Below are 20,605 nucleotides of genomic sequence, written 5' to 3' on the forward strand. Positions count from 1 at the left end.
TTTCATTCTGTATTTAAAGTCCTTCTTCAGAAAGCATTTGGGTCTGAAAATGGTATACTGCCATCTGCTGTGCAGCAGCGGTACTGTAAAAATAATCCACGACAGCTCAGCTATGGTGGACCCAAAACCTCTTTTGCAAAGCACGTTTTAAGATTTTCAAAGTTACCTGACAGTGACTTCAAAGTACTGGTTGTTTCTAAGTCTTTTTCAAATAAAATTAAAAATAATAATAATAAATGAGGTGAACTTGTTCTAACACCATACTCAATGGTCAAAAGTAGTTAAAAGGGTTTTTAAAGTGAACAAATTGTCACACGGCGTCAATACATTCGGTTGGAAAAGGTTTTACAAAAAGAATGACAGTGTTCATATTCAGTGCTTTCCACCAGGGATCTACATGATTATAGTTTCCCCCACTAAAACCAAACAATGGCAAGGTTGTCGTTTAAAAGAACTCGCAATCAAAGAAATTTGACTTCCGCAGAGACGAACAACGCGAGGCGGTGACAAGGGTCATATTACGCCCGACGTCACTTCATCTTCGCTACATAGATTTCTGGGATTTGTAGTTTAAAGTGCAGACTGCGGGCGTCGGATGAGCGTAACAACAAACTACAACTTCCACAAGTCCACAGAAGAATGCGAAACCTGTCACGCTTGTGCTGCTTTTTGTTATTGTTTCTCGGGGGTCGTGGAGCCACGCAGTCCGAGCAGAAGGGACGCGGTTGTCCAGCTCAGCTCTTGATGTTTGTGTCGTTATTTTGTACAAGATTAAGCCGCCCAGATTGCGAAGTGAAGGCGGTGAAAGGTGAGGAAGATAAGATAAGAAGATACGGTGAGGCACGATAAGTGCGCAGATACGGTTTAAGTGTCCATGATGCTTGTTTTTGTCACGCGCTTCAAACTGAAGTTCAAAGCAAGTTGGCCTTCTCTGTGTTGTTCACAGTTCTCTGTGCATTCGCAGCACGTTCATATATTGAGCACAGGCAGCACTGTTGTCGGGCCTCCAACCTTCGTCCTGTGTAACGTGAACCCTCGCTAACATGCAGCTAGCTGTACATCTGTCGCCAGGCTCGCGTTGTCGACGCCATCAAGGACATCATATGTTGTGCAGTTTTTCAAACTATGGCAAGTTTGATCTCCATGTGCTGAATTAGTTTAATTACCACCGTACTATGGAGAACCATTCGTGATGTAAAATAGATTGGGGTAAAATTGGCATTGCATCGTGTTTAAAAAAAAAAAAACTAAGACTCAAAATGTTGAGTAAGTTAAAAGGCCTTCTGTAAGTTTAAGATGAATGGCAAAGTTTGGGGCCAAGAATTGCTAAGGTGCACATGGTGTATAAACCCCGCACGTGCTGGAGGACTCCCACACTTGTCAACAGTGTACAATGGCCTTTAAGTCTTTATATGACCGAAATAGCCCTGGTGAGAAATGTGTCATATGTCAGGTTGCTGAAATACCCTGCTGTCACTGGGCTTTTTAGTTGTACTGTCCTTCGTTAGAACGTGCTCCCAAAGGAGAGAGCATATCTTCTTACGCCGACTAGTCGACTCCTGCTTTCTTCAACTCGTTGACTGCACTTGTCGATTTCGATTTGTTGTGTATAAACACCATTGAAACCATTGCACTGTGACCCCCCTCCCAAATTGCAGGGTGAAAACACAGCGCCTTTGTGTTGTGTTACCATGGAAACAGTGGCGTTGGTGGAGTTTAGAAACGTGGGCTGCAGTTACTTCCCTCAGAGCAGAGTGGACTGTCACTACACACTGAGCTCACAGCACAACTGGGCCAGCAGTGACTGGGTCGGGCTCTTCAAGGTACCGTCCCATCTGCTCACTGCCACAAATTCACAGTACACTACATGTATGCCACTGCAACATACTCCTTTATCTACAGGCGGGATGGTCATCAGTGACGGACTACCACACGTTTGTGTGGGCACTGGCCCCAGCCGACTGTCAAGAGCGAACAGAGGTCAACTGTTGTGTTCAATTTCAGGGTACTTGTGTTTCCTCTCCATGAAATCCCATAATTAGACAATACCAACAGAGGATATGTTCCTATGAATGACTGCATTTGAAAACGGCTACTAACGTTAAGGTAGAAATACAGCTAGACAACAACAAACTACTACATTTATATAATAATAAATAATACATTTACCTGACACCTCATTTGGTGCGTTATAATGTCGTGAGAATATATAATAACCTATATTAATGGCACAATGGGGAAATTTGCAATTTGATAATATATTACAAAACAAGCACTGTATCAAAAGTTGTGCATTCATTTATTTTTATTTTTTTTTTTTTTTTTTTACAGTTTTGAGGCAGGTGACACAGTCCAAGGTATTAATCTTACAATATAATAATCAGTGTGAATGGTGCAGTCCACGCGCACTCCAGTAATAAATTGTTAAATTAACATTGCTGACTGTGTCAAGACAAGTGACCGTTAATATCTTTGAAAAGGAATTTTTGTAATTCTGCTCCTTTATTGGATCATCATATTTAGGCCATTGTTCATACTTATACACACACAGTGGGTACGGAAAGTATTCAGACCCCCTTAAATATTTCACTCTTTGTTATATTGCATCCATTTGCTAAAGTAAAATTTTTTCCTCATTAATGTACACACAGCACCACATATTGACCAAAAAAATGGAATTGTTGAAATGTTTGCACATTTATAAAAAAATAAAAACAGGATGTATCATACAGCCATAAGAATTCAGACCCTTTGCTCAGTATTTAGTAGAAGCACCTTTTTTAGCTAATACAGCCATGAGTCTTCCTGGGAATGCAACAAGTGTTTCACACCTGGATTTGCCATTCCTCCTTGCAGAGCCTCTCAAGTTCTTTCAGGTTGGATTGTGAACGTTGGTGGACAGCCATTTTCAGGCTTCTCCAGAGATGCTCAGTTGGGTTTAAGTCAGGGCTTTGGCTGGGCCATTCAAGAACAGTCACGGAGTTGGTCTGAAGCATCTCTATCGTTATTTTAGCTGTGTGCTTAGGGTCATTGTCTTGTTGGAAGATGAACCTTCAGCCCAGTCTGAGGTCCTGAGGACTCTGAAGAAGGTTTTCGTCCAGGATATCCCTGTACTTGGCCGCAATCATCTTTCCTTCGATTGCAACCGATCGTCTTGTACCAGCAGCAGAAAAACACCCCCACAGCATGATGCTGCCACCACCATGCTTCACTGTTGGGACTGTATTGGACAGGTGATGAGCAATGACTGGTTTTCGCTTAGAATTAAGGCCAAAAAGTTCTTTCTTGTCTCATCAGACCAGAGAATCTTATGTCTCACCATCTTGGAGTCCTTCATTTTTTTTTTTTTTTTTTTTTTTTTTTTTTTTTAAGCAAACTCCATGTGGGCTTTCATGCGTCTTGCTCTGAGGAGAGGCTTCCGTCGGGCCACTCTGCCATAAAGCCCCAACTGGTGGAGGGTGGCAGTGATGGTTGACTTTCTAGAACTTTCTCCCATCTCCCGACTGCATCTCTGTAGCTCAGCCACGATGCTCTTTTGGGTTCTTCTTTACCTCTCTCACCAAGGCTCTTCTCCCCCGATTGCTCTGCTTGGCTGGACGGCCAGCTCTAGGAAGGGTTCTGATCGTCACAAACGTCTTCTATTTAAGGATTATGGAGGCCACTATGCTCTTAGGAACTTTAAATGCAACAAAAACACATTTAATGATTATGGAGGCCACTATGCTCTTAGGAACTTTAAATGCAACAAAAATGTTTTTGTAACCTTGGCCAGATCGGTGCCTTGCCACAATTCTGTCTCTCAGCTCTTCAGGCAGTTCCTTTGACCTCATGATTCTCATTTGCTCTGACATGCACTGTGAGCTGTAAGGTCTTATATAGACAGGTGCGTGGCTTTCCTCATCAAGTTCAGTCAGTGTAATCAAACACAGCTCGACTCCAATGAAGGTGTCGAACCATCTCAAGGATGATCAGAAGAAATGGACAATACCTGAGGTAAATATCTGAATGTCACAGCAAAGGGTCTGAATGCTTAAGGATGTGTGATATTTCAGTTTTTCTTTTTTAATAAATCTGCAAAAATGTCAACAATTCTGTTTTTTTTCTGTCAGTATGGGGTACTGCGTGTACATTAATGCGGAAAAAAATGAACTTAAATAATTTTAGCAAATGGCTGCAATATAACAAAGAGTGAAAAATTTAAGGGGGTCTGAATACTTTCCGTACCCACTGTATATATATATATATATATATAATAATTATTGTTGCACTACTATGTGGCACCTTTGGTTTCAAATTGCTCTTTTAAAAACCAACACATTTCTTATTTTTTTTGTATTGCGACTTATTTATTTTATTTTTATACAGACTTCCTTAACATGCAGAAAAGGGTGAATTCGACTCACCAACCTTAAGGGGACTATTCGTGAGTGCGCGATAAGAGCAGGTGTTGTTTTTAATTGAGACTCACTACAGAGCTGCTCTCATTAAGCAAATACACTCAAACCAACATTCAGTTAACAGTTTGCACATGCAAACGCACAGAGCCGATGAAAGTTAAGTCAAACTATTAGTTTTGTGAGGGAAATTCAGGTTACAGTATGTGGTTATGGTCTGTAAAGTGCAGTAAATGACCTGAATTTTAAGTCTTTTAAAGCTGCTGTCATTGCACTTTGGTGCAGCTTCATATTCCCATCTTTGTTTGAAATTCTAATGCTATGGAATTATGGACATAGTCAAAATAGCACAAAAACATTTATGTTTTAATTAAAATCATACTTGTTTTAAATATTAACAACAGGATCTGAGAGTGGATCATCTTGTACACAGGATAAATTTCTTTGATTCTTTTGAGTCTCTGCTTCAATGCTTTTATCAAGGCAGGGGCATTGAATAATGACAGTGGCCAAGACAATGGCGTAGGACTGTTGACAATGTTCACTTGGAGTCTTTCATTGGCCGCTGATGAGTATGATTCAGTGTGAAGGGCACAAGTACAGCAGATAAGGCACTGACCTCTGTCGGAGTGATTCATCGCAAACCTAAGCATATTGTCATTGTTTCTCTTCATTGAAAGAGTCGAAGAAGGGAAGAAACGCAAAAGAAATTGTGGATTGTTTCTTACCAGTGATGCAGCCATTTAACAAGATGCCTAAATGTGACCCACGTTGATGCAGGGAATAACAATATAGCTCATCAACTTTCCCATCCTCCTCCCTTTGGTGTGTGTGTGTGTGTGTGTGTGTGTGTGTGTGCGCGTTGTTGAAGGGAATCTGTATAAATTATTCTACAGTGATGTGTTAGAGAATTATATTAGTTCACCTTACTTTTTGGTCGGGATGTAGTCACTTCAGCAGGCGGGACCGTGGTTACAGAAAATGGGGGGAGGGGAGGGACATTCTATGAAAAAAGGAAAGAAAACAAGAATTCTATACCGAAAGGTGAGGTGACCCTGAAATCAATGTGGATGGATGGATAGATTTTACAAAGCTATGACTAGCTTGACCTACATAGCTATGGAAGCCCATTCCAGACAGTTAAAAAAAATAATATGTATATATACTTTATATATATTTTTGACTCGGGAAAGGAAGCCCCTTTCTGCCATTATTTTACATATATCTTTTCACCTTATGGCGGAAACGGCACATTTAGGAAACTTAAAACAAAGCAAGACACAAACAAAAAACTACCACATGCTCTCCATGTGTTGCCAATGCCAATGCAACAGAAGGGGGCGGAGAGCCTCTTTGGAAAGTTAAAATCTCATAACCATTCATTATGCCACCTTTCTTTCGTGTTAGTTGGAATACATCAAGGAGAGATGAAAAGGTGCTTCCTTTCCAACATAGGAAAGGACAGCACTGTTTCAAATAAGTTATACTTCACTTTTCGTTCATCAAAGTTTTGATGACAAAAGTCTCTCTCTATGTTCGTTTTCTCTATTGTCCAAAAGTTTTATTTATTTAATTGTTTTATTTTTATAATACTTAGTGTTGACAGCTGGGGAATTTTCTGAATGGATAGTAATGTTAGTCTTGCAGTTTTGGATGCAAATCTTCATGTTCACATTGCTACTTGTCTTGAAAGACTTTGTTTATATACAGTACGCTACATTGCCAAAAGTATTCGCTCACACATCCAAATAATCAGAATCAGGTGTTGTAATCACAAGCATCTCGGCATGCAGACTGTTTATACAAACAATAGTGAAAGAATGCGTCGCTCTCAGGAGCTCAGTGAAATCAAGCATGGAACTGTGATCGGATCCCACCTGTGCAACAAGTCCAGTCGTGAAATTTCCTCGCTCCTAAATACTCCACAGTTGACTGTCCGCTGTATTATTTGAACGTGGAAGCGTTTGAGAATGACAGCAACTCAGTCACGAAGTGGGAGGCCACGTAAACTGACGGAGCGTGGTCAGCGGATGCCGAGGCGCCTAGTGGGAAGAGGTCGCCAACTTTCTGCCGAGTCAATCGCTGCAGACCTCCAAACTTCATGTGAACTTCAGATTAGCTCAAGAACAGTGCATGGAGAGCTTCATGGAATGGGTTTCCATGGCCGAGCAGCTGCATCCAAGCCGTACATCACCAAGTGCAATTGCAAAGCATCGGAAGCAGTGGTGTAAAGCGCGCCACCGCTGGACTCTAGAGCAGTGGAGACGTGTGGGGTTGTTTTTCACGATCTGGGCTTGGCCCCTTAGTTCCAGTGAAAGTGATTAGCTTGTTTAAAACACACGCAAGGCAAATCAGGGAATGGGGCTATCAGTTTAGCCTGTCATGCATTATATTTTCTTAAAGAAAAAGACCGCTGTTGGATTAATAGTCTCATCCTGCTGTCACTTAACCTGCTTCAGCACCAACCACACATTAGGGTTTGTGACCAGCAGGAGACTGTTTAAGGTGCTGCCATTTTACACGGTTATTCTTGATATTTCACAGCTCCCAAATGAGGAATGATAGTATGAACCAATTGAAAGGAAGGTAGTGACAATATTTGCGCATTTGATTCATTTAACGTCTGTTGCTCCCAGTGGTTCAAAACGACATTGGTGCCAAACTGCCTCTATTTATACATTTTTGGTCCTTGTTTTTTTTTTTTTTTTTTTTTTTTTTTTTAAAGCTACTTCACCCTAGCTAATATACTCCAGTCTTACATTGTTTTTATAGGGAACATACCTTCAATAAAATGTAAAGAGTTTGGGGATTTCAAATGATCAGAGAGTGCATCGTCACTACTCAATCCGCATACACTAATGAAAGCCAATCTAACAGCTGTATCATAAATTCTGCTGTCACAAGGACGATAACAATGCTCGTTTTGATCATTTAAGAACTCTCAGTATGATAGTTTCGCTCAACTGCAGAACTGCACTGTTCCCATAATAATAAAAATGTTAAATTAATATACCTCTGTATAATGCAGTACAGTTACCACCATTAAAAACCTACAGAGCTTATATAGTCATTAGTGTTTAGAATACATTTGCATATTTGTATATTATTTATGAAAGTGTCATTAAAAATGGCACATCTTGTAAATTGCTTAACACTGATTTTGTAGTCATTATTGATAGATTGCGCAACTAATATGCTGGAAACTAAGATGTGTGATTTTTATCTCATCAACCCCTTTCTAGCATCCTACCTTCCCAAGCCGAGTGCCCAAGAGTATGAATTCGTGTATGTCGATGCGAAAGGGGACGTTTGCTCCCGCAGCTCTAAATTCACATTCTGTGCCCCAAAACCCCTGGAGGATCTGGTGACCCTTGAGGAGGAGCCACATGGGGAGGAAGAGGGCACAGATATGCTTCTGGTGGTACCTCGGGCTGAACTACTGCAGGTGAAAATAACAATTACAAAGCTGCATAGTGAATAGACTAGAGATTCTTTTGAGTGACAACTTTTTTTCTTTCTCTCGACAGGGCCGACTGCAGGAATGTTTGCGAGAGCGGGCTGAGCTGCTGCAGATGCAAGAGGCGACGAGAGAGCAAAAGGAGAAAGAGAGGGAAGACTTCAACAGAGAGAGGGTTGCCTGGAGCGGACTTCACAGAGACCTTGATACCGACATCAGCAGGCTGCAGGAAGAGCTGAAGAGGAGCCAAGAAAAGATGGAGGAGGTGGAGAGGAAGCAGAAGGTATATTCACAGACTACTCACAACAGCTAATAAGATCCAAAATGAGTTGTGACAGTGTCAACTGTAAACTGAGCTTTGTTATCCTTGTAAAGGCAGACTATTTGATCGAAGAACTGAGTTGTTTAAATGGTTGATGTAAGTTAGACATGAAAAATACAGATTCATTGTAAGTAGAATACTCTTCTACGTGCCCACATGAAACAAACAACTACCATTTAAGATCTAAATAGCATTTATGTGTGCCTGTGGTCTCTTAGGAGGAAGTGGCTTTAGGGGAATGTCTTACAGAAGAAAAAAGTGCTTTATTGGAAATGAGAGAGGCCAACAAATTGCAAATTGAAGAACTGGAGGAAGACATCAAAACTCTGACACAGAGAGCTCTGGAACGAGAGATAGAGTTGGAAAGGTTAGTCACTATTCTTCCCTTTTCTTAAAAAGAGAAAAATCTTTACACGACTCTGTAAGTCCTCTTAAATGTGTGCAGGATAAAAGAAAAAGCTAAAAGGACAGCAGCCCACTGGAAAGAAGAGGAGAATGGCAGAAAGATACTGCAGGTGCTTTCTCGTATATTTACTAGAGTTAGTGTGTGTCTGCGTTGTTTTTCTTACTTTTCCCACCTGTATGGTCGCTGCTTAGACCAAGCTGGAAGAGACAGAGGGCGATCTTCGACGTTTGTCCAAGGAGTTCCAGGGCCTGAGGAACTCTTTGGCCCAAAGAGACACCAGTGTGTTGCAACTCCAGAACAGCATTAGCAGCCTCACCCAGAAACTCACCACAGCCCACAGGAAAGAGGTCTATGGAAACCCAAATGGGCACAACACATGCACTATATTGTATGAAAATGAAAAGACACCTCTGAAGGAAGGAATCAGTATGACTGGTCCAGTGCACAAAGCGAGGTCTGGAACGGTATTCCTGGATTAGTTTTGTGTTGAATAATTTGGCTCACCTGTACAGAACAGAAAGTCTTTCCAGAAGCAGTGTAAGGAAGGAACAACTACAAATTTGATGTCCTATTTTGATATGGCAAACATTTGACATATCTATGCCAAATTCCACACACCTCATCAACAACTTTTATTTCAAGTCACAACGGGTATTTTGTAGCAAGTAAGTCTGATAACATGATTTTGTCTTTGTTGTCAGGCGTTGAACGAGGCAATGCTGAGGGAGATGAGGAGCATGCAAGAGCGTCTGGATGTGAGCGAGCGCGCCGTGGAGGGCCTGAAGAATGATTTAAGCGCAATAGTAGCCCAAAGAGATCGCGGGCAGGCCGAACTGCATCAGGCCCGCCTTCAAGCTGCCCAGATAACCCTGCAGCTAGCAGATTCCAGTCTTGCCCTAAGAGAAGGCAGAGCACAGTGGGCTCAGGAGAAGCAAAGTCTTCAGCGGACCTCTGAGGTGCAGTGGATGGACTCACTTAGAATACATTTTTTTGTGTCACTTGTTTTTTTTTTTCTTTCTTCAATGTCATGATGGGTTTGTTGCTCTGGCAGAAGGAGCATGAGCATCTAGAGAACCTTACAGCCGAGATGCAGACGATGGAGGAAAAGCTCCAGGAGGAGAGGACAGAGAGAGTGAAGCTGGAGGTAGAGCTTGGGAGAGAAAAGGATTGCAACCGGGTGAGATAGACGACAAAGTGATCATCTTGTCAACTGACACACCTATTCAAAAGAATACTCATTTTATATACTCATACTCATGAAATCTATGAGAGAACTCAACAAAATAACAAATCATTTCTTTTCCACTGGTTCCACACAATTGTTTTTCTATAATTCAAGAAAAAACAACAACGAAGTTAATGTTGGGTCAGCACCAGCTTAAAAAAGCAACAGGTTATTCCTCATGTTTCTGAGATTGTAGGATGAAAGCTGCAGAATGTGGACTGAATGGGTGGCAAATAGGAGGAAATGAAATGGCAGCATTTGAAGGAAATAGCCTGTCAGCGACATATTGGGATGAAAGAACCATGAAGTAGTTAATTTTTTTGAACGGTGAACTCAGTTCAACATTTTTGATGATGAACTGAATTAGTTGATTTTTGGAATGGTGAACTCTGAACGTGTGTTTGCATAGAAAGTGGACGACCCCAACCGTGGGAATCCATACACACAAGCAATGCATACAAGCAAAGTTACAGTCACTTGGAATGAGCATAGTTCTACACTCTTGGAGAGAATCTGACCAGTCCTGTATTTTTTTAATGACATTTTTAGGTCCAACTGAGTGAAATGTGCAGGGAGCTTCAGGAGCTGAAGGCCAGCCTGAGGGTTGCCCAGAAGGAGAAGGAGCACCTGCTTTCTGAGAAAAAAGTAACTACTAGTCCAGTTGCCACAGTGGTTGAATATCCTTAATGCTCCGTTTACGTTCTCTTTGTAATCAGCTGATAAGATCCAGAGGCTACTTAATGGCTTGTATGGATTAACAAATAAATAGCGGTTGTTTTTCCCCTCCTTGAGACGAGTACTCCCATTAAACTGCTACTTCATTCAACTGCAGTCATTATCAGCTTTAAATTTAGTCCGGGTAACATTTTGTATCACTCTCTCGAGTTCCAAATAGCGACATCATTGCTATTAATAAACCAATCAATTATTGAAGTGGGGCGATAATGTACACGAGCATACTGTTCTTGCAAATGTCCCAGACGTTGGGCATCTTTGGGCCGTTGTTGTCTTTTTAGCTGTTAGTGAGCAATATAAAACTTTTATGGTATAATATAAATCAGTGTTTTTCAGGGCACTCAGTGCTGCTGCTAAAATGCCTGCACAGTTTTGTCTGTACCTAACCGCTCTCGCTTGGCCCGCCACTTACATGGTGTCGACGGCCAATGTTTTGAAAAATGCCAGTCCGGTTTATGTAAACGCTCATCATTGTGCCACAATGGAAGTTGTCGGTGGCAGATGATAAATCTCTCAAGTGGAATAATGTTTGACGTCTAGTAGTAGTTGTAAAGTGCACGTTTGCCTAATGGCAAACACAGCGTATTGTGTAGTGTGCGTGTCCACTTTATGTGGCAGACATATGGGGGTTATGAGAGCACTAGCTACTGAAGCTGTGATTATGGAAGGCCCGTCCCGCTGTGTGCAATGATGGCTGTTTCCCCCACGACAGGACTTGATGGACTACATCTGTCAGTTGGAGCAAAAGATGGGAACAGCAGCCAGTGCCAAGTGGCGCGCTTCCCCCGCCGCTTCCACAGGTGAATGAAGCCACATTAATCTGCCCAACACCCTGCAGATGGGAACAGTAAAAGTGTTAACTTTCATTCAACGACAACACTAAATAGCCTTCGCAACGCCTTGCGAGTGGCCTGACTCGGGCAGCAATCTGCGCTTGTGTTCCTGTCGCCTAGGCTGTCCCGACGACGCCTTGTCAGATTTGTCAGATGTGTCAGAGGATGACGACCCGGAGGCCTATCGGCCTCTCCATCCAACGAGACCTCTCGGAAACTACAGCCTGTGCGAGCAGGGACGGCCGAGCCTATCGCTCCTCACCACCCCTCCGCCGTCCCCGCGGGAGATGGAGAGGAGTCTTGTGGTTATCAGCCAGCCAGCTCCTCTTTCCTCACCGTGCCAGCCTGGACCCGACTCTCTGGCGCACAGCTCGGATTCGGTGAGACCCAAAAGCTGAACAGAATTGTTATGTGTGATACTGAAAATGGCATATGCCACCACACCTGCCAACACAGCCAGTGGATCATTGGCTATCATCAACCCGATGAGCAATTAGAATGCTTATGTGTTAGTCAGATTGTTAATAACTGTGTGCGTGTGTAGGAGGAAGAACCGGATCCGCTTAAATACGGAAGAAGACACAGCTACGGAGAAGAAATGGCACTGCTTTCTGATCACACGGACACAGTTCTAAGGTAAAACACCAACACAATTCTGTGAACATACACTCACCCCAAGTATACAATCGATCAGGTGTTGCGACGCAATGTATTAAAATGTCAAACGATCATTTTGACACCAATTTCAAGTGAAAGCACACTTACTAAAGTATAGTGCTTCATTTCAGTGGCTTGTATACCTACTTTGGTGTTAATACCGCCCCCCAGAAAATAATAACAATAAGATAAAATGACAGATTTCCTGCTGCTAGTATTATTTATTGTTTGTAGATGTATGTAGTTGTTCTACTAGATAATGGGCTATATGATAATACATAAAGTAAAGCATGTGTGCAGCAAAAACTTAAAATGTCTTCTTATTTTGCCTTTAAGCCAAGGCAGTATATAACCCGAGCAAACGCCACAGTGAGGGCCTCACAGGAATATACTGAATAGAATGGAACACAATAGAATAGAAAAGATATTTGTTGTCATTGATGCAGAACCATGGAATACAGTTTTAGCAGCAGCTTTTGGTTAGGCAGCATAATTATAAAAAGAGATATTTAAGGTGCCCCGATCTATTTACCACAAACAGTAACGTACAAACATGATATGAATGAAACTAGCATTATTGATCACTAAGTATACATCAATAAATAAAACAGAGCCTTATCAGTATAGAAAGATGAATCTTAAATTCAAATTTGCAATTAATCGAGTGAGACTTCAGAGAAAACACATTTGAAATATCCCAAACGCATGTGACAAAATGTTTCTACGATCCGATGAAACTCAGGTTTTTGGGCATAATTCCAAAAGGCAGGTTTGGCGCTAACAAACACTGATCATCACCAAATGAGCACCATACCTACAGTGAAGCATGATGGTGGCGGCATCAGGCTTTGAGTATGTTTTTCTTCAGCTGGAACTGGCGCTATAGTCAAGGCGGGGAAAATTATGAACAGTTCCAAATACCAGTCAGTGTTGGCACAAAACCTTCAGGTTTCTACAAGAAAACACAAAATATGTCAGGAAAAGCCTACCAGAACATCTGAGTTTTATTTGGAGTAAATCACTTTACATTGTGGCAGGTGTGTGCTGACTTCCATTAAATATGGGTTTGAATTTGATTGGTTGATTCTAAAAAAATACCCACATACCCTTATGTGAGGGTGTGCAACCAAATTATATGAGCTGTGAATTTTTAGTTCATCTCTTGAAATGTTTTATTTTTTTAAATTTAGTTGAGTTGTACAGGCAGAGGTCACATGAATTGTGGAAAAGTCACAAAAACCAGGCACTTGAAAAGGGGTGGGTAGACGTTTATCCACTGTACAGTACTTTATGCATCTAACAATACTGCAGCAATAATCACACAACGTTGAGATTTTTGTATGTTATGATTACTCACTCACCAGCCTCCACACTGCCGCACCGTTGGAGGTATTTGATATCGGCAGTTATATGACTATTTAGCTGTTATAGCCTCTGAAAGCAGAAATGGTTCCAAAAACATACAGTACACTGTATGAGCTAGAGCAGCTTCAAGGTCGTCTCCTGCATTGCCCTCCCGTTGAAGGCCAAGGTCAGACATTACAAATGTAGCACAGTTGAAGATTTAAAGTGAAGGAATTTAGATTTGCATTATTGAGACCATATTAAAATTAACATTTCTTTTGAAGAAGCCTACAAATTTGCCCTCTGTCACGGTGGCTGATTTAAACATGAGCAATGCATCACACTTTATGAGCCCGCCACTTGATTTGTGTGTACAACCTCACTCCGCAAAGTAATTAGTGAACCCAGCCAGCGGGAAGACGTAGCCGAGTAAAAAGTAACATATTTCTCCTTGAAATATAGTGTAGAAAAAGAATAAAGAATCCCAAAATGGTGGAATTAAGTGCCTCCACTAAATTGTACCTCACACATCTGGCCTCACACAAAAAAAAAAAAGACTTCTCCAATGAATTCCGAGCTCACTAATGCACACAGACAAAACGCCAGCAATTATTTATGGTGACAGGGTGAGTATGGCCAGAAGATGAAAGTTTTGAATATGTGCTCGTAAAAGAAGTTGAGGCAGAGGGTTGAGACAGTTGGGGGGAGGGGCCGGGGGGAGGGCCGAGATGGGAGGACAAGGGGACAGATAAGTTGACAGCGGGCCGTAGCAATGATTTACCTGCGGGGGTGTAGCGTCGTCACGGGCCAATTTTCAGCATCATTAAAGCCCTCGCTTTTCCTCTCAGACACTCCCTCCGTCTAACCTTTTGCAACCACACTGTGCATTTCTCGCACTTGTGCTCACTCTGCTCTGTGTCCCCCACGCCCCCGCCCCTTCCCACCAGCGATCTGTCCGACACATCGCTATGGTAACCAAGCGGAGCGGAGCGGACCGTCCCACACGTGAGAAGAAGCTCCTTTTTCGTTTTTACATTCTTTCTCCACGGACTCAACGTTTATATGCAATCTTCCTCCATTTCGCCCTCTACACTGTTGCTCCTTTGTTGTGACAAAAAAACAAAACAGGTCAACCGTTCGTTTATGACAGACATAAGACGCTGGCCCAGGTGGACAGAGCGGGTGTGCAGGCTCCGCTTCGCAGGTTGTAGCCGAATGCTTCCAGTTGAATCATTGCTACGTGGAGAGCTTTACAGCGGATGTGATGTCGTTTTTATGACATTTGTGATTAGGAGTCATGACAGGCACCGTAATTATGATGTTTTGTGCAGGGCCGGGCCCCGCTGGAAATCATGGCAAAGCTCCCTCGCAAGCATTAAATTCTCCCCATCGCAGCTTTGAATGCGATTCATGACAGCATGAAGCATTGATACAGCATCGAGCTGGAATTACTTTAGCAGTAAGGCAAGTGCTGTGACGTTATAGTGCTCCCCCATTTACTCCTGGACTAAGATTTTAAAATGCACTTTCTTAGACACGTTAGCAGTTGATGAGCGCGCAGTAAACATTTAGAGTTGCCGAGGCGCTCAAAAGACGTTTTTGCAATCAAACGCTTGTTGACCAGATTGAAGTTGACAGAAACTTTGCATTCATAATATTCTAACTTTGATGCTTTCGTTTTAGGCCAGCTGGACTAGCATTTTCTTGCTGCTCATAGGGAGGTTTTAGTACAATCTTCTCGTCTTAATTCACATTCACGCAGCTCTAAATTTGGGCGTAAATAATTAAAGAGATGAAAGAAAATCTTCTTTATGGATACCGACATCATCACATGCTGTCAGCGTGTTCCCTGAGGCGTGTGGCAAGATACTGCCTAGTAAAAATCGCTGCCTAGTAAAAATCGCTGCCTATCTTTTCATCAATACTGTATGCATTTTTTTTAGATTTTGTATTTGTAATGAAAACCAGTTGTGCTGCAATTAAGCTAAATTTAGGTGATTTCAAAGAAATTGCCACACTTGGCTAAGAAACCTTGATGCTTATACATTTATGTGCTGATTTTGCACCTTATTTTCACTAGACTAAGGTTTTTATGGTATTCTTATGAAGTTATTACATGGATTAGGGATGGGCAGATTCATCAATCAACTCGCTTAATTGTTGCGAATTCAGTTGATTGTGTGGAATAGATCATGTTGGAAAGCAATTGCGGGAAATTCGAGTGCACTTCTTGGCTGCAACCCGCAGAGGTGCTGCTGATTCAGTCTCAACTAATTTGTTGTCTAAAAAAAAAAATAATAATAATAATAATGAAAAAAATGTCAGCTCTGGGACATTGAGCTACATCCAACACGATGGCAGTGTTTCCCTCGAAACAGGAGTTCAGAACATTCAAAGAGAGATTACAATTTACAACTTGCTTTTTTCCTTAGTCAATCAAAGAAATGTAGCCAAATGCCCATCCCTAATATGTATACTTAATGTGTTTTCATCTTTATCTTAATCCTTATATATTGTGTGTTGTGTTTACATATATCTACACTTTTTTTCTTTGACTTTATCAAGATTTTCTATCCAGATATTTTTCCGCATTTGTTTTAATGTATGGGAAGAATAACAGTTTATTGAACTGAAGCTAGAAGGGAAATGGATTCATAATGTGCACAAGAAATGGAATTTAATGTTTAATCATCTTCTGTGGGATTATTGAAAAAGTCATAACTGGGAATTGTGAGCCAGTTTAGTAGGCCAATGTCTCACTGTCAGTGTGTTCTTCTGGTGTTCATCCTTCATGTTTGAAATGGTTTTAAAAGCACACTACATGTACAGTATGCTTGTGTTTGTAAAGCAACTTTTTTTCGAGGTCGTCACATCGCAATAAAGCTCCGGTAGTTACGGTTTGTTTACGCCATGTATTTTCTTTCTATCAGCCATGTAACAGGTTTTGGGCTGGGGTTCTTGTATAATAAAATGGTTTATGTATCCGTTATTGGGCATAATGTCTTATTCTGGCCAAAGATCATGGCAATATTTGGATCCTGGCGTGACATTTCACCGGCAATTAACTGTGCCATTTCTTTTCTCACCGGTGCCACATTCCCTTCTGGCTCATTGTCTGCTTCAAACACACTTGTCGGGGGGGCTCCCTGTGGCGTCACCACCTTCCCCCCTCAGGGCCGACCTCACCATCATCATCATCATCTTCATCTTCATCCTCACGCCTCGCTGCTCCACTTGACGGTTGCCCCTTTTTTTCTTTTCTTTTTCCCCCCCCCCCCTTTGAATTTCTTCTCAAGCACACTCCCTCGGTCTTGAGTGTGGGGTGACGATAGCTAATTATAAAATCAATGATGCCGGGCTGCCTAGTTTACAGCCCCCTCTAAAACCTTAACTGGGAAATCACTGTGGGATTGATGACTCCCTCACTCTTTATCTCTTTTAATTAGAAATGTAAAAGATATGAAAGAGCCAGAGGCCAGAACACATCGCTGAGTTTTTTTTTTTTATGATCCTGCCTCCTCCTGCCCGAATCACCTATTCCCTCTACCTGAGCCTTGTTTATTTCCTCTCCCTTCATTTTCCTCCCTGCTGGCACACCCTCCATCCTGGCTCTCCTCTCCGCCTGCTTCTCCATCACTTGTTCCATTACCCTTTCTTTAAGATGGCCCGCGCTCACATACACACACACACGGGAAGGTGTTAAATTTATGGTCTTTGCACTTGAGAACGTTCCTCACCTTCCCCTCACCTCTCCTCTCTTTTCCCTTGACTGAGCCGCAACCCTCGGCGGGTTCGACGCATGTGTAACAAATGAGGAGCACGTCCTTTCTGTCTGCTCTGACCCAAGCAGGAGCTGTAAAATGATGTCGCGTCACACGTAACGACCCCCGCTGCCACCCGAGTGCAGCCAACATACTGTTTGACTCGTACATCTGTCTTGTATACAGCTTCAGGTTGGTCCATGTCTTCATATCGCATCGAGCTGCAGTCACACCTCCGTTCCAGGACTTTATCAGGGTCAAATGTCAAAAGATTCCTCTCGCAATACTTCAAGGAGTTTTGTTAGTCAACCACTTCACTGCTGTTGCTGCTGTTTGCATTTATTCTGCTCACGACATTGGTTAAATAGCCTACATTCATATACAACAGAACCTCCTAACCTAACTCATAAGTGGTCCAACTTGGAGGTCAACCAAAAGAAAATGTCTTAAAAGTCAAACAAAACTGGAGTTCAAATCTCTTGAGCATCTACAGCAGGGGTGTCAAACTCATTTTTGTCTCGGGCCGCATTGTAGTTATGATTTCCCTCAGAGGACCGTGAAACAGTGAACAGTGAAACCATATAAATGTTGAATCATCAAATCATATTATTACCATTGCACAACAAATTTAGGGACAACTACTTTTGAAATCAGAAGACAAGGATAATAGTTTGTTCAAGTATTTTGTTTTAAGTTACTGTAGAAGAAGGGTTTGGTAACAGAAAAATGCAATATCTCAACATTATTGTTTATTATTATGAATATTGTATTTGCTTTTTCTTGGGAACAACAATTGTGATGAGGACAACAATTGTGATGTGTGTGATGGGAACAACAATTGTGATGATGATTTAAAAAAAAAAAAAAAAAAAACAGAAATTGAAATTGAAGCAGTCTGATGGGTAATATGAGCAATTCCATTAGTTAGGAAATGCATATGCAATCGATTTCTCCAAGAATATGCTAACGTAAACAGCATGCAGCTACAACGCTTTCTGGCAGCTACACAACACGTAAAACCATCAGGGCGATCTTGAAAACGATCGGAAGTTTCTCAACAAACAGTTGAAAATGTGTATCGTATTAGTTCACAGCCAACTATGGTGAGTATGTAATTATTGAATTAGTGCATACATACCAATGACACAACCACAAAGCTCAAGATGTGCTGCCTGCCGACAGCACAGTATGCATCCTCGTTAATTTCAGCAATATTGTACATAAAAAACACATCATGTTAACAGATGTCTCTTCAAAGGGTGAGCAGTTTTACTTTATTCTACAGTGGTTAATATTGTGTTAAAGCACAGGTGTCAAACTCTAGGCCCGGGGGCCAGATCCGGCCCACCTCAAATGATGTGGCGGGCCGGATCTGGAAGCAAATCGTGTGTGTCAACTTCCGTGATTCTTGCTAAAATCTGTTCCAAATGTTTGGATATTCATATGTGATAAATAGTAATGAACTATTGCAAGCATGGTTTGCCTCCAAACCCCTTTTACAGTTACTTGAACAATAGTTGAACAAACCATTATCCTTGACTTCTGATTTCAAAACTAGTTATCCATCAATTTGATGTCTGTGTAATAATATGATGAGGTAATTAAACATTGATATGGTTTTACAATCATAATGGCCCTCCGAGGAAAACCGTATCAACAATGTGGCCCGTGACAAAATGAGTTTGAGACCCCTCTGTTAAAGGGTCAACGACATGACATGCATATTTTTGTGTCTGAGTCAATTATTTAATAAAAACAACAACTAGTTTTCAGGCTATTCATGACATCTATCACTTTATTCTGTAAAACCTATTTCTTTTCATACATTTTTCAGTCATTTCAAATACATTCGTTTATGTTTTGGCCTCAAACACTTTAGATTTTAGGTGATACAACTCTCCGAGCAAGTGAGCAGGCGAAGAAAACTACAAAAAAACTCATTTTTATCATGATGAAGTAAAAATGAAACTTTGTTTGAAGTCTTTTTATTATTATTTTTATGTATTATTTCCCCCAAAATATCAAGAGTTAGAAAGCTGTTATAATAACTGCAAATATTTTGTCCAGCAATTTACATTTCCTGAATATCAGGGTGGCGCAACCATAAACATTGGACTTGTATTTTGAAGTGAAGAGGTTTGTTCACGAGTGACGGAAGAATGGAGCGGGAGAACAACAGGCGGGCCGGTGCAGCGTCTGCAGTGATGCTGATGTGATGGGAGCCCCTCCGGAACCCCCCCAGAAGAGGTAGATGAAGTGCCTGGGGACAGGAAAGTTTGGGCTCACCTGCTTAAGCTTCTGCCCACGTGACCCGACTCATGAATGAGAGAAAGAAAATGGATAGATGGAGACAATAACTGTAAACAGGATGTTGCATCAGCCAGATGACCCCAAGTGACCCTTGGAACTAAGCTAAAATGTTTGTGTCTGTCAAATACTGATACAAGTAACTACTTCAACTCATATGTAGGCTGGTACACATTCAATGTCAGGTGGTACAACCAATGTAAAACCCCGCCTCCCGCCCGAAGAAAGCTGCCCGCGACCCTCGTGAAGAGAAAATGGATGGATGGAGGCGGTGCAACCAATTTAAACCAATAAATGAATCGTAAAACTGACCAAATTGTTTCTAAATGTAACGTGTGTTTCCCTGTCATTAAATTGATCATATTGGATGTTAAAGATACTTAAAACCTGATCTACAGAATATAAGAATACATACTGCTATATATACACACACAGACACACACAGCATATACAGCGTTTCTTCCTTTTCCATGTTAGCATATCTCCTCCATCCTCCTCTCTTAACACCAACGGCACAGCACTTGCCTTTTCTGGACACTCGTATGACAAAAACAAGGTTTTTTTTTTTTTTTTTTTTTTTAATGAAATTGGCACTTACACTAAGTCCATGTTAGTCAATATGGCGGTCTAAATAGCCAAAATATGGGGCCTTTAAGCTCCTGTCACACCTACAGTACATCACATCTCACCACTGTTCTGATGCCCTCTTACATGTCCTGTACTGTTCTAACATACTTCTCTGCCATTGTATGGTAGTATTGTTATTGTATATTGCCCTTGTGTCACAATGTTAGGTGTTCTACAAGTTAGCGTTACTATCATCACACATTTTGACACACATTTTAAAAGTTGTGTGAAGCTTTACAGAGTTGATGTTAGATGTTCAGATGAGGGCAGCACAGTGGATGTCCGCCTCACAATCGAGAGGTCCCGGGTTTGAATCTGGTGTCCATGTGTGGAGTTTACCTGTTGTCCTGGTGCTTGCATTGTTATCCAGGTACTTTGGCTTCCTCCCACATTCCAAAAACATATATGTTCTCCGTGGGTGTGAATATGAGTGGTTGGTTGTATGTGCCCTGCGACTGGCTGGCTACCAGTACCAAGGTTTACCCTGCCTCTCGCCCAAAGTCAGCTGGGATAAGACTCCATACTCACCCCCGAACC

At 41.6% G+C, this 20,605-nt stretch overlaps 1 protein-coding gene across 2 annotated transcripts; it reads left to right on the forward strand.

Moving 5' to 3' along the window:
• Window positions 1-670: 670 nt before the first annotated feature.
• Window positions 671-16,362, forward strand: calcoco1a (calcium binding and coiled-coil domain 1a). 2 transcript variants are annotated; one of them, XM_061675586.1, is made up of 15 exons: window positions 671-835; window positions 1,659-1,823; window positions 1,903-2,005; window positions 7,637-7,839; window positions 7,922-8,134; window positions 8,392-8,540; window positions 8,619-8,688; window positions 8,771-8,926; window positions 9,281-9,535; window positions 9,631-9,756; window positions 10,354-10,449; window positions 11,252-11,339; window positions 11,493-11,752; window positions 11,917-12,008; window positions 14,321-16,362. In XM_061675586.1, the coding sequence occupies exons 2-15, from the start codon at window positions 1,692-1,694 to the stop codon at window positions 14,346-14,348; spliced, it is 1,971 nt and encodes a 656-aa protein (XP_061531570.1). In that variant the 5' UTR covers window positions 671-835; window positions 1,659-1,691; the 3' UTR covers window positions 14,349-16,362. The 2 variants fall into 2 exon arrangements, with proteins under 2 accessions (XP_061531570.1, XP_061531561.1); XM_061675577.1 differs by having other exon boundaries at window positions 671-808.
• Window positions 16,363-20,605: the final 4,243 nt, after the last annotated feature.

This window comes from Phycodurus eques, chromosome 1, assembly GCF_024500275.1.
Source record: "Phycodurus eques isolate BA_2022a chromosome 1, UOR_Pequ_1.1, whole genome shotgun sequence".
NCBI lineage: Eukaryota > Metazoa > Chordata > Actinopteri > Syngnathiformes > Syngnathidae > Phycodurus > Phycodurus eques.

Bases quoted from the DNA above. Each gene is read 5' to 3' on its own strand.
- calcoco1a (XM_061675586.1), top strand. From the start codon at position 1,692: ATGGAAACAGTGGCGTTGGTGGAGTTTAGAAACGTGGGCTGCAGTTAC. The intron at 8,689-8,770 runs GTGCTTTCTCGT...GTCGCTGCTTAG, and splicing joins ATGGCAGAAAGATACTGCAG to ACCAAGCTGGAAGAGACAGA. The intron at 11,340-11,492 runs GTGAATGAAGCC...CCTGTCGCCTAG, and splicing joins TTCCCCCGCCGCTTCCACAG to GCTGTCCCGACGACGCCTTG.